Source organism: Mus caroli, chromosome 4 (assembly GCF_900094665.2).
Source record: "Mus caroli chromosome 4, CAROLI_EIJ_v1.1, whole genome shotgun sequence".
NCBI classification, from domain to species: domain Eukaryota; kingdom Metazoa; phylum Chordata; class Mammalia; order Rodentia; family Muridae; genus Mus; species Mus caroli.
Window position 1 is genome coordinate 128,434,196 of NC_034573.1, and position 13,170 is coordinate 128,447,365.

General features: G+C 54.0%; 1 protein-coding gene across 1 annotated transcript; it reads right to left on the reverse strand.

The window, feature by feature from the left end:
- Positions 1-5,755: 5,755 nt before the first annotated feature.
- Positions 5,756-12,894, reverse strand: Pla2g2f (phospholipase A2 group IIF). The gene is made up of 5 exons (XM_021161566.1): positions 12,664-12,894; positions 12,015-12,067; positions 9,373-9,517; positions 8,502-8,611; positions 5,756-7,639 (listed from the first exon to the last, which is right to left on the reverse strand). The coding sequence occupies exons 1-5, from the start codon at positions 12,774-12,776 to the stop codon at positions 7,428-7,430; spliced, it is 633 nt and encodes a 210-aa protein (XP_021017225.1). The 5' UTR covers positions 12,777-12,894; the 3' UTR covers positions 5,756-7,427.
- Between the last annotated feature and the right edge of the window lie 276 nt (positions 12,895-13,170).

Below are 13,170 nucleotides of genomic sequence, written 5' to 3' on the forward strand. Positions count from 1 at the left end.
CTTGGATGATGAGAACTTGCCGGGTGAACAGCAGCAGCAGATCCCTGGGCTGGGAGACTCAGCAAGCGTGGAAAAGCCCAGCCGAACCCAGGCTGAGCTGCAGCACACAGAACCATGGGCCTCAGACAGGAAGCTGCGTTTTTGTGATGCTTCAGGGTGGCTCATTACACAGCTCTTGGCTTCAGAGTGGAAGCGGAGAACACTCACTTCAGATATAGAAGCTTAAAATGGAGGCTTTGTTTTCTGAGCGCTCAGCACCCGTTCAGGATCTGAACCGTGTTCCCAAAGGGAGAGGTACATTTTTATAGGATGGGAACACAAAGTGAGGGGCAGCAGGCTGGGCTGTTGCACTGACTGGTCATATTTTGACCTAAGAGGTTAAGCAAGGAAGTTAACATTAGTGACGGCATTAGCCGGGTCACCTGGTTTCAGGGTCCTTGAGTCATCCTTTGCAGTCAGGTCCCCTCCTGGACTCTGGCTTGGAATTTAGAATGATCAGGGAACAAAGGAGTGGGCAAGCTACACATAGTCAATTAAGTCAAGACAGGCAGCACATTTATGACTTGTGTGCCCTAGTTTAGATAACGGGATAACAGCATCTTCCCTCTTCACGTCCCTTACTGGTTAACAGACAAACATGAAACAGCTGAAGAGGCAGGACAGGAGTTAGGACCTGGGGCCCGGGAACATGAACTCAGTTTTGATCCTGCTGGCAAGGTGGATCTCATTCCTGAGATGGCTGGACTCAGGAACCTACCCCCTAACAAGCTGACGGTGCTGGTCTTTATTCCCTGACACTGTCAGGTTCTCAGCTCTTGGGCCAGACTTGGAGGACATGGGAATGTGGTCCCTTGCCCTGTCCCCACCACCACCACCACGAGGTATTAGGGGAAACTGTTGGATTTGTGGAGTGGTAGAGAATACACAGGGCTCCCTTCCCTTAGTGGGTCAGCCAACATCTGTGTATTGAGCCCACACTGTGTGCCTTATGCAGTGCTGAGCAGCAGGGATTCAGAGATGTAAAGAAACACACACAGACCTCAAGTCTGGGAATTTTGAATTCCAGGGAGAACACTGAGAGCCCAGCTTCTACCAGTGCCAGAGGCTAAACCCCAGACTGAGAAAGCCAAGCACATGGAGACAACAGGGTCATCGGAGGGCCTGGGAGGCAGGGCCCTGAGCTCTACCCAGCTCAAACCACACAGTCATCTTTCTTCCCCAGCCTATCCATGTAGAGCAAGTAGACGTGTGGGGCGGGGCCAGGGAGGCAGGAATCTGAGACCTAGGAACATGGAGGAGGTGCAGTGGGGACTCCATGTGGCACAGCTGTTAGAGTCTCATACAGGCTCCAGACACGGATGGGGTTTTACACCCTGTTGCACTTCTCCAGGTCTGCTTGAAGCCATCAGATGTCACAGTGGTAGAAAAAGCTTTCCATGGAGGGTGGGGACCCCAGAGTGGCCGTCTGTCTGTCTTTGAGGTCTGATTGTATGCATGGGAGCTAAAGGCTGGATTGCTAATATGCCATCCTTAGCTTCACTCCAGGGTGTCTGTGAAGGTGGGAAGGGGATGGCATGGAAGATGGCTTTAGATCATTCGGGGGGAACAGCCAGCTGACAAGGAGAAGCACTCTGGATCCCCGAGCACTTGCTGCTGGCTCAAATGGCAGGGGATGTGGCTCAGGCCCCTCAAGAGCATAGTGTGGGGGCAAGAGATACAACCCCAGCCCCTGCTGCTGGCACAGGTAGCCTCTGAGTGCTGATCTAGTGCACACCAGCAACTCCTGACCCATCCCAAGGCAGGCGCTGTCCAACCCCCTGGTCTCCGTCGCCCAGCTGGCATTGCTGCCCAACAGCTTGAACCTGACCGTGTCCAGGACCTCCCCTTCACAGGCTGAGCCCAGATGAAGCAGAACTGGGAAGGAGAGAGCTCAGAGGTCACTCTTGGGTTCAACACTGCCCCCTACCCAGGAAGCCTTGTTCCTGGTTCTGGCTGTGCCTGAGGGACACAAATGAAGTGGCTCGTGATTCAGAGTTGGCTGGAATAAGGGCGACCTCCCCCAGCCTCCTCCTCTAGTTTTCTCACTGTGGTGAGTGGCTGGTGTGTGTGTCACCCCGTGTGCTTTTTCGTGCAAGGTCTCACTGATCACTGGAGAGACCCTAGGACTCAGTGATTCACTCTTGGATCACTAGTGGAAACGAAGGCTTGTGTCTGCAGAGTGCCAGAAGGCAAGCCTGGTCTCCCGATTTGAAATCTGGCTCATTCGCATGATGGCTACTTCCTTACAAACCATCTGGATTGGAATCACCTAGGAGACACACCTCCAAGTGCTCATTTGAGGGTGTTTATGAGGTAGTTTGACTGAGGAGAGAAGACCAACTCTGAATATAGTAGACACCATTTCATGGCTAGGGACCCAGACTGAATAAAAAGGGGTAAAGGAGAAAGCTAGTTGGTCACTAGCCTTCTCCCTCTCCCTCCTTCCCCTCCCTTCTCCCTCCCTCCTTCTTCTTTCCTCCCTCCTCCCTCTCTCTTCCCTCCTCTTTCCTCCCTCCTCCCTCTCTCCTCCCTCCTCCTTCCTTTTTCATCCCTCTTTCCTCTCTCCCTCCTCCCTCTCTCCTCCCTCCCTCCTCCCTCTTCTTTCCTCCCTCCTCCCTGACTGTAGGCCAACATACCCAGCTGCCACAAGTTCTGGCTCCCATGCCTTCTCCATCACAATGGACTGTGTGTGCCCTCAAACAGATCCTTAAGAGCCCAAAACAATCCCTTCCTTCCTTAAGAAGCTCTGCCAGGGAGGAACTCTGTCACAACAAAACTAACTAAGACACATCTTATCCCCCTTTATAGGAGAGGGCTATTAGATGCGAAGCTTTCTGAGGTTATGGCTCAATGGAGTCAGGGGGCAATTCTTGGGTGACAATGACTAACTTCTGTGGCCTCTCTGGGCGTTAACCTCCTCACTTATAAAGGAAACGGTGAAGAGTGTGCCTGCCAGGCTGGAGAGATAAGGCAGCTTGGGGCACAGTGTGCATACAGTAGCTGCTCAGTTAATCCTTGACTGACTCCTGCTCCGTGGGCTGCTCTTGCGTGGTGGCCCTTACAGGGAGGTCTGGTTTGGCTTTGCCAGGATCCTGTCTCTGAGTCTAGGAAATGTCGTCAGTATTTCTCTCCAGAACCTTGCTTGTCACAGTCACAGTGGCATCAGCTGCTTGTTAGGAAGCCACAACTGGGGAGCCTGACAGCTGTTGTCGTTGTGCCAGCCTCGGGGGAGGAAGGGCTGTGTTCACAGTCAATGCTGGGCTGAGTAAATAACCGTGCTCCAGCCCAGCGCCTACTGCATGCACACGGAGCCCGGCTCAGCCCAGACCAGCCCAGTACCTACTGTATGCACTCGGCGCCCAGCTCAGCCCAGCCCAGCCCAGCCCAGGGCAAAAGGGCCTGTGGGCTTGGGAAGTGTCCTCCCCTCTCCCTCCTCCTTAAGCTCCCTCCAACTCCCTTCCCCCCTCCCCCCCAATCAGGACCAGACTGGTTCACTAATCCACAGCGTTGTCTCTGCCAGGTTTCTGTTTGTGGGGAAGGTCATGGCCAATCCATTCCTCTTCCTGCTCCTATTTGCCTACCTGACTTCGGGACCCATGGGTGATCAACACCAGAGCCAGAGGCGTCATCACCAGCTCCAACCCTTTCTGTCCTCCATGCCAGACCCTGTACTAGGTCATGCGCCTTCTTGACCTGAGTCCCACCCGACTCCCAGACCTCTGCTGTGCACTCACCAGCCACGGAGTGCAGAGGCTGAGACTCAGCGGGGTGATGTGACTTGCCCAGGGTCCTGTGGCCAGCCCGTGGCTGAGCTGGGTACCACCTAGTCCACGTCCACTGTCTTTGCCTGAAACGTCTGATGGTTTTGAGAGGTAGTGTCGGTGTCCATGAAAAGATGATGGAGGTAATATCCTTTTGCTCCAGGGGAACATTGGCTGCCTGGGTTAAGATCTGTCTGTAGGATAGGGAGCCCACTGTAGTTCCACAGCAGAGGAGCCAATGTGGTGAATAGTACCAGTTGTGACCTATACTGACCACCAGGTGTCACCCAAGTCCTAGAAAACAGTCATAAATCTGGCCTCAGTGGGAGAGGATGCACCTAGCCCCACAGACACTTGATGTACCAGGGTGAGGAGATATGAGGGGGGCGGGTGCACAGCAGACAACCTCAGAAAGGCTCAGAAAGGCTGAGCGGGAGTAACAAAAGAGAGAGAGACTGTGGGAGCGAGGAGCCCACCTCAAGGTCCTGGTTTTCCTGCCCTTCTTCTCTCCCCAGCCCTACCCGAATGGCCTCCGGGCATCCCTGGGACGCCCCTCTCCCCCTGCCCCCCCAGACTTGGAACATCTTCATCTGTACTGGCATACCATAGAGCACCGTGTGTGAAGGTTAAGGCCTTCCTCACCCGCGAGGCCTGGGCTCTTGGGGAACAGAGGCCATACCCAGGAGACACCAAGGATACAGAGTCTCTGTCTTCTTCTAGAATCTCCTAATGAGCTGGGTCTGCGATGCAGAAAGGCTGCTCCACTAAGGACTGAGGCAAGGGACAGAAGCTATGTGTGTCAGCCTCCCCTCCCTTGGGAACTTCCTCCCCCATACCCCCAGGAACACTGGACTGGGCTGGTTTTGTCCACTTTACACATCCTACAGTTGGGAAAGAAGGAGTTTCTACTGAGATGTTGCCTCCATCAAACTGGCCAGCAGTGGTACCTATGGGGCATTTTCTTGACTAGTGATTGACATGGGAGGGTCCAGCCTCTGTGGGCCGGGCCATCCCTAGGCAGGGTTGAATAAGAAAGAAAGCTGAGCAAGCCATAGGGAGCAACCTAGAGAGCTGCTTTCTTCTGTTTCCTGCCGCTGGCCCTGCTGAAAGCCCTACCCTGACTTCCCTCAATGATCAATGGTGACAGAGATGCATAAGGCAGATAAACCCTGGGCTCCCCCGGTTGCCTGTTGGTCATGATGATTATTTCAGCATTAGACATCAAAGTTGGACAAGCACTCGTGCCTCTGGACACTGTGCTCATTCAGGAACCAGACAAGAAGATGTGAAGGAACCTGAATGGGAGAGGAGGCGGGGGCTGGGACCTAGATGGGTTTGCTCCATGGCTTCCTGTGGCTGCCCCACTTTCTCTGTCTGAGGCATCTGGCCTCAGAACTAGTACCAGGAGGAGATGGATTTTCTGCCTCTCTCTGACCCTCCCACCCTCATTCAGCTCACTAAGATAGCTGCCATTTTCCTGGCTGCCCTATCAGGCTGTGACCTTTAGGCCAGAGGTTCCATCACAGAAGGGACAACCAGAGATACAGCCCTGAAAGAGGGCGGTGTCCGCACCTCAGCCACTCGTTGCTGCACATCAGTGTGGAAGCACCAAGGGAGGGGTAGTCGATGGCCGTTTGCATGATTCGGAGCACAGCTGTGGCTTCGGAGACTTTGGGACAGTGCCCCGGGCAAGGTGGATGCCTGAAGCAGCCCACACAGGTTGTCATCATGGAGTGGTGGGTCTCCATGCCCTTGCCTATCACCTGGGCATCACTTTCCTCCCTTCTCAGCTGTGCCTTTAGCCTCACAGGGTCATATCTCCCCACAAGCATAGGGGTGAGGGAAAGATGGAGCTCGGCCAGCCGTAGCACGTAAAGGAACCTGTCTTCCTCGGTACTGGAGACCTAGGAGTGCATCCCTGTACCCACCCTGACCCTAAGAAGGACCCAGCAGTGGCAGCCAAGACAGGAGGGCTTTTATTAGTCTGGGGAAGAGATGCTGTATTCTGTGGAGACAGGGGGAGGGGGGCTGAGGTACAGGTGAGCTGGGTCCCACAACAGTGGAGTCTCATTGGCCCAGCCTACTCTATAGGAATATACCCATGGAGGAGCCCACACATCTGGGGTCAAAGCTCAGCGGGAATCTCTCTGGGCGTCCATCCCAACTCCGCCCCTGGCTTGATGGGAGCAGTGAGGCAGGGAAGACCAGGGAGGCTTGTTGGCTGAGCCTCTGAGAGGGTAAATGAGGAAGATCACAAGGCTGGGGCAAGCTGGGTCAGTGTACATAAGTGACCACTGTGTCACACCACAACCAGCATGAGGCAAACTTCAGAGAGTGGCCCCTCTCACACATGTGCTGCCATTACAGACACTGCTACCTGCATAAACAGCCTTCCCTGCCTCTACACCATCCTGCTTGGCTCTCTGTCCCCAGTGACAGTGTCCCATGTAGCCATACAAGCTAAGCCTCCCGGTGAATGTTGTCAGCATCTGGACAAGGCTGGGTCCTCAGTGTTGACATTGGATGGAGGCAGAAGACAGATATGAGGTAGGGCTAGACACTGCTGACCCTGAGATGGAAGGAGAGGCAGGGGACAGGGGGAGGTACACCTGAAGAAATATGAGGCTGGGGATAGCAGAGGTGACCTGCCAGCAGGAGCCCTCACCTCTGTCCAAGATTCCCCAGAGCTGTGGGGCCCAGTACCCTCAGTTACACTTGCCCTTTGCCATCCTTTCCCTTGCTGTTCCCACTGACATGTCTGGCAACTAGCCTGAGCCTCATTACAACTTGCCTCTACCTCTCCCCAGCTCCTTTCCTTACTACCCCGTCCCCTCCCCACCTGAGTTTTCCTTTCAGTCTCCTGATTTGACCTTCCCTTCCACATTTCAACCCACACCTTAGTGTCTTCCCCAGTGACAGTCTGAACTAGCCTCTCCCTGCATAGAGAGAGAGTAAGCTCCCAGCAGCCCTGGCCTGCTGCTCTGAATGTGGGTGGGACAATGAATGGCACAGGGTGGGGGGTACCCACCACTTCTGGACACGAGTCAGAGGGGCAGGAAGAACCGTGGAGGTGTGACCACCTCCAGCCAGTCCCTGTATGTGCAGCTACTGTGTATATGGGGTCCCTGTGCCCTCGGAGCCTGCCCGGAGGCACTCTGGGTAACAGAGGTCAGGCTTTGGGCCTAGATGCATCCTGTTGGCTAAGGACTGGATGGGGTCACCCACTCTGTGAATGAGACTCTAGAGGGCCACAAGTCCGAAAAGCAGAGATGACTCTTTATGTCAGCTTGTGGGGCTCCAGGGTCCCCCCAGAACCCAGGCCTCAACCTGGCACTCTGCCTGCCTGGGAGTGGATTTTCAGGCCTGTGAAAGGTCTCAATGGTTCTTGGAGTTGAGCTGGGGGTCATCATTTCTTTCCATATCCAGGAGAGGCCCCCAGATGCTTAGTGTAAGACTGACAGAATGATACCACTGACAAGCCCTGGCCTTCTAGAATCTTCTAGTACTGAGCTCACTACAGGACTGGGACGGAACCACAGGACAGTTCTGCGCCCTATGTGGCCCCACACATCAGATGTAGACCCCAGCGGGACATCGCACCGTCTCTTCTCTCGGACTTCAGTTGGGCTAGGTTGAGACAGGGGTCCCAGGGAGGCCATGCCCACAGGTGACTTCCTCTGGGTACGGGTCGTAGATGCTGCAGTTGGGTGTGGGGCCCTGGCAGTAGACGTTGAAGTAGCCTCGGTACTTGTTCCTGTATGGGTGATCCTTGAGACACAGAGTCAGGCTCTTGTCACACTCGCATGTCTGCTTGTCACACTCCGTCTCATTGAGCTCAGCTGTCATGGAAAGGAGGTTTGGGGTCTGGGTGATGCCAAGACAAGAGGGGAGGGAGGGAAGCTGACTGAGAACCCAGGGGCCTTTGGGATATGACTTGAAGCCAGTAGGTATTGTGTCACCCTGACTCTTAGGGTGCCCTGCTCTGGATGGGGCCTCTGGCACAGGGTAAAACTAGAGAATCTTTGAAGTCTAACGTGGCCATTGTATAGGTGGGACACCTGAGGCTACAAACGAGGGATATAAGGGAGCTGGAGAGATGGCTCAGCAGCGGAGAGCACTGGCTGCTCTTGCAGAGAATCCAGGTTTGGTTCTTGGAGCTCACAACTGCCTGTGACTCTGGTTGCTGGGAAATTGTCGCCCTCTTCTGGCCTCTATGGGTAGGTGCACACACACACACACACACACACACACACACACACACACACACGGTGCACATACAGACAGGCAGGCACACACAAATACACAAAATGGACAACATTAAGATGTAAAGGGGTAAACCCACCCCTATCTGTCACTATCTATTCTCCCAGACCCCTTCCTTTAGTGGAAGAGTCAGGCAAGCCCCCACTTTCCTAGGAAGTGATTGGCAAGGGCCAAGTAACAAAAAGTAGCTCTCACCCAAACTCTTGCTGCTTATTCTAACTCCTCATGTTACGCTAATACGAATTTGAAATCAACAACTAACTTTTAGTGTCAGTGTGTCTCATTTGGGATAGTCTTATTCCCCCCCCAAAACCGTTTTTCATGATTTGCTTGAAATTCAATTTTAGTGAGTCATCCTGGGTTTGTGTTAGGATCCCCCCCACACCCCCACCCCTGCACTATGCCAATCCAAGCCTCACTGTCAGGGGAGGGACTCACTGCAGACAATCATGGTGTCATTCTCGATCCTGTGGTCATAGTGGTCCACGTAGGGGCGGCAGCCCTGCTCAAAGAGCTTCTCGTAACAACAGTCGTGGGCGTGGCAGCACCTGACAGACAGGCAGAGGCAAGCAGACAGCAGTGGGTGGCTGACCTGTGTCCTACCCTCAACAACCAGCAGAGACCTCAGATCATCTCCTTTAGTCCCTATGATCAGTCTGTAAGACTACAGTCTGGAGAAGGGGGTGGGAGAGTAGAGCTACATGCCCAAGGTCACAGAATAAAGCAGAGCTGCCATTAACAGCCCGAATTATTGTCCTTGGTCCTCTTTGTCAGGGCTCTAGGTCCAGAGTGGAGCTTCAAGAGGAGTCTGGTGTCCCAGCAACCCAGTCAGGGAGGGAGGGTAGGAAGGACACCAAGGCTTTCAAACTCAGGCCTGATTGTGTTTGGCCAGGGGGGATGGGGTGGGGGCTGGGGCCAATAGGCAATAGGATAAATATAGAGCAGTTATCCCCACCCCTTTTAAAAAAGGGCAGCTGACTGCCAGCTCCCCTCAGACAGACTTGGTGCTGGCCGCTGCTAGGGAATGTGAGCAGAAGCCGTGGCTTCCCGGTCTCTTAGTCTGAGGGAGGAAGCACTGTCTAATGGGGGTGGGTTCCATGGTATCCCTTGCCATTGTGGAGCATCAGCCACGAGACTGGCACCTCCTTGTCTGTCGGAGGACATCAAGTGCCGCTCCTTCGCTCCTTCCTCGAGCAAGAAGGTTGAAATCATGGGCAACAAAAGCGTCTAAGATACCGACAAGAGCTTCCTCCTCAGCCTGACTGTCAGCCGCTCCCATCTCTCACCACAGGAGGCCTCTAGAACCTACCAGTCTACCTCATCCATGGGATGGCCTCGTCCCCCCAGCCCGCAGTAGCAGCCGTAGCCCACAAAGGACAGGATGGAGTTTCTGTGTGTGATGGCCTCCACCATGGACTTCAGGTTCAGCAGGCTGCTGTGGGCCGTGGTTACCACTGCAAGAAGGGTGGGAGAGTCAGGTCTAGCCTGAGAGCTCCTCAGAGCCAAGGCTAGCCCCGGAGTCAAGAAGTGGAGTGAGACAGGAAAGGGGAGGAGGGATGGGAGGGGGAGAAACATGCAAAATCCTGTAGGCTGGGGTGTCACTCGCTTCAGCCCAGAGGACCAAATATGGTTCATGTTAGCTGCCGGCTAGGCAGTGTCCTAAGCCCTAGCATTTGCCCGCTCATTGCGCTCCTACCGCTCTTACCGTAAGTCTTGACAGTGTTGTTATCACATTTTTATAGATAACTAATTGAGGCTGGAGCCCTGAGTAACTTGCCTAGGGTCACGGTGTCACATGACGTAAGAGAACCAGGACTCAGGGTTCCTCAGCCACACCCTCTGCCTCACAGGCATGGCCTCAGATGGAGCCACTTCCTGATAAACACAGAGTAAATGTAAAAATACTAAAAGTCAGAATCACATTTCAGCTGGGTTTGGTGGTACACGCTCTGCCTACTCAGGAAATAGTCTGAGGCAGGAGGATCGAACACGCAAGGGCTGCGTGGGCTATAGATTAGGTTCAAGACCAGCCTGGGTAACTTAATGAGATCAGAGACCACTGCCCCAAGAGGTCATTCTGAATGTCTGGTTCACTGGTGAGGGTCACAAATGGCACATACTGTCACGAGTTACAGGAATTTGATTGCACTCTCTTTATGACCTCTGTCTGGTGTCTCTGTGGCTCAAGGGGAGCAGGGTCCCTGCCTGCACTCCTGGCGTAGGTGTGTCTCAGCACAGAGCACACACAGAGGAAGTCACTTCTGCTACCATCGACCTCAGCTTCCAGGCAGTGGTCAGGCCCTCTAGCCATCCTTCCTTCGTTCCTTCCTCTGTCAACTGCTTCCCTCTCTGTGGTCCCTTGTAGGGTGTGGCTCTCACTGAGCTATCTGTCCAGAGTCAGTGCAGCGAGCCTGGGGCCTGCAGTCCCTACCTGGGTGAAGCCACTCACATCCTTCACCCCCACCTTCTGCAACACACACACACACACACACCAGCAGGAGGAAGGTCTTATCCCCATTTGCCGGATGAGAAAACTAAGGCTCAAAGAGTAAACAGGCTTACTCAGGTGGCACAGGCTCATAGTAGCAGAGTTCAGGTAGGAGCCTGGTCTGTTGTCCTTAGCCAGATGCTAAGCCAGACGGTGCGGAGCCTGTACACATGCAACTTCCACTCTGGCCTGCTCCAGTTGCACCTGGAGTTAGGCACCCAGCTCAGTACCTGCCCCCTGCCCACCCCACATCCTTCGACCTCAAAGACAAGGAAACAAAATTCTGAGAGACAGGAAGCCCAGAATCAGAGAGCTGGAAGCTGGATGGATCCCAGCGAGCCTTGGAGTACCTGGTTGTCACTGTGAGCCCTGGCTGTCTCCTCCCCTGACTTGGAAGTGCTATCTCTTATTGTAGCTGCAGGAATCTTACCCTGGGGGCAGGGTATATGCAGTACCAGGCTCCTGGCCACCAACTGTCAGCTCTCACAGCATGAGAGTAAAAAACATATATGATTATGCAACGGATAGACCTGCTCCCTTACACACACACACATGCACACACACACACACACGCACTCACACTTGTTGTACACAAAGCTATCATATGTGGCACTCAGGAAAATCAGCCTATACAGAACTAAGACTGTGTTCACAGGCGGAGGAAATAGCTCATGTTCAGTCTCCTGAGACCAGTGGTTTGGGAGAGACATGAGGGGTTGTTTTCTAAATGACAGGTCACTTTGTCTGACTGCATCAGCCCTTTCTTGTGTCTGGCCACAATGAACCCATCATTGAGGATGCAACGTAAAGTCAGGCTTGTGTTAGGAGCCTCACTCAACCATGCTTCTGATCCAGGAAGCCCTGGGTATCAGCCCTAGGACAGAAGGCACGCAACACACACCCACACACGAGCACACACACACACATGCTCATGTAGAGCTACGCTGTGTCCCATTGTCATTCACACACTGTGGACACAGACATCACAATGAACACGGACATACACGGAGATGCCAGCCAGCCGTGAGCCGAGTTTTACTGACGTGTGGGGCCTACAGACATCGAGTATGCTCAGACACACCTACACTCATGCACAGACACGCATCTAGCTGCGCACAAACTCATTAACTCCTGCCAGCACGGAAAGTCACTAATACATATGCTCGGACTCACAATGATAGCAAACACTGCTAGTTTACGAGGCTTGCTCAGCACCTGCCCAGTATAGCTCGTTAAAAAAAAGGAGGCTCCTGGCTTGTTTACAGGTGCTCAGAACTAAACAGCCCCCAGAGGACAGGATGAAGCCTGACAGGGAAGTGGAGAGGTCCAGAGAAAGGAAGGACCGGCTTTCCAGTGGTACAACACAGGCACCCACAACACAGGCGTCCACGTTTCTAGGAAAAGGCTGGGGAGGTGGGGGTGGGAACAGGAAATCAGAAAGGTCTCCTGGGAGCCATGCTCACCACTGCCGGCCAGGACTGCGATGGCAAAGAATTTCTTCATACCCAGGCTGGACCTGAGAGAGAGGAATAGCCATCCTGAGCCCTCCTTTCCAGCTGCCCGTAGCCTGTCCCACCCAAGGCCTCACCCATGCTTTCTCTTGCCCAAGTTACTGTCACCCAGCCCTCTGATCAGCACCTCCCCACCTGGCCTGTGTCTCCTGGGAGGAACACATCCCAGAGTGGCAGAGCCACCAGAACCAATTTCAGCTCCAACTTTGAGCCCCAAGATAGGAAGCCATTGTCATGCATCAGAGCCAGCTCTCTTGAGTCCATATTCCAAGGGGTCCTAGGATCCTAGTCATGGGGATCCCACCTGGCAATTGGATCTTAAAACCTAAAACCAAGGGCCCCGGGTCACTGGAGTCTAGTTCCAGCTCTGCAAATGCTGAGTGACCACAGGCAGATCTCTCAGCCTCTCTGGGCTTCAAGAACAAAATGAAGTTGATTAAATGGTCCCTACGTCCTTCTAGCACTAGACACAGCTTGTCATCTCTGCTCAGCGTGCAGAAGCTCAGAGATCTTTCTGGAGAACGGACTCCGGGAGTAGATCCCTTACCTCGCCGCTGCCTCTCTCCGTGGAATGATCCGTTCCAGGGCAGCAAGCACCTACCTGGAGGTTTTAGAAGGAGAGGCCCTGAGGCCTGGGCTCTTCCGTCCAGTGGAGTGTTTAACCAGCGCCTTCTTCCTGAACCCTTTGGGGTTGGCCTGTGCCCCATCTGCCATGTCGTGGATTTTGGAAGGCCACCGACATAGAGCTTGAGAGGTCCTTAATATGCCCAAAAGTCTCTGGAGAGCAGGCCCCAGCTTCACGCTGTCACGCACACTAGCAGGGTAGTGCCGGGGCAATGGCCCTGGGCAGGAGGCAGATGACAGATGTCCTAGAAACTGGCTCCACCTCCTCCCTCCCACTGATACAGCCCTTCCCACACCCGGCTGGTGAGATTCCCACCCACATCAGCCTACCCACCCCCTTGGGCTTGGGAGTGGGGTGTATCGATTAAGAATTAGCCCCACCCCCTGCACCTGAAGCAAGGGCTGAGCTCTCCCCATCCCCAGCTGGAAGATGCTAAGGAAAATGTTACCCAACACTTGTCTGAGAAAAACAAGAGGTACTTTC

What these genes read in the sequence shown, in the direction of transcription:
- Pla2g2f (XM_021161566.1), bottom strand. Translation starts at nt 12,776, where the DNA reads ATGGCAGATGGGGCACAGGCCAACCCCAAAGGGTTCAGGAAGAAGGCG. An exon ending in CGCAGTCCTGGCCGGCAGTG is followed by an intron (nt 9,518 to 12,014) that starts GTGAGCATGGCT and finishes CCCTTCTTGCAG; the next exon opens with TGGTAACCACGGCCCACAGC. An exon ending in TGACACCATGATTGTCTGCA is followed by an intron (nt 7,640 to 8,501) that starts GTGAGTCCCTCC and finishes TTTCCATGACAG; the next exon opens with CTGAGCTCAATGAGACGGAG.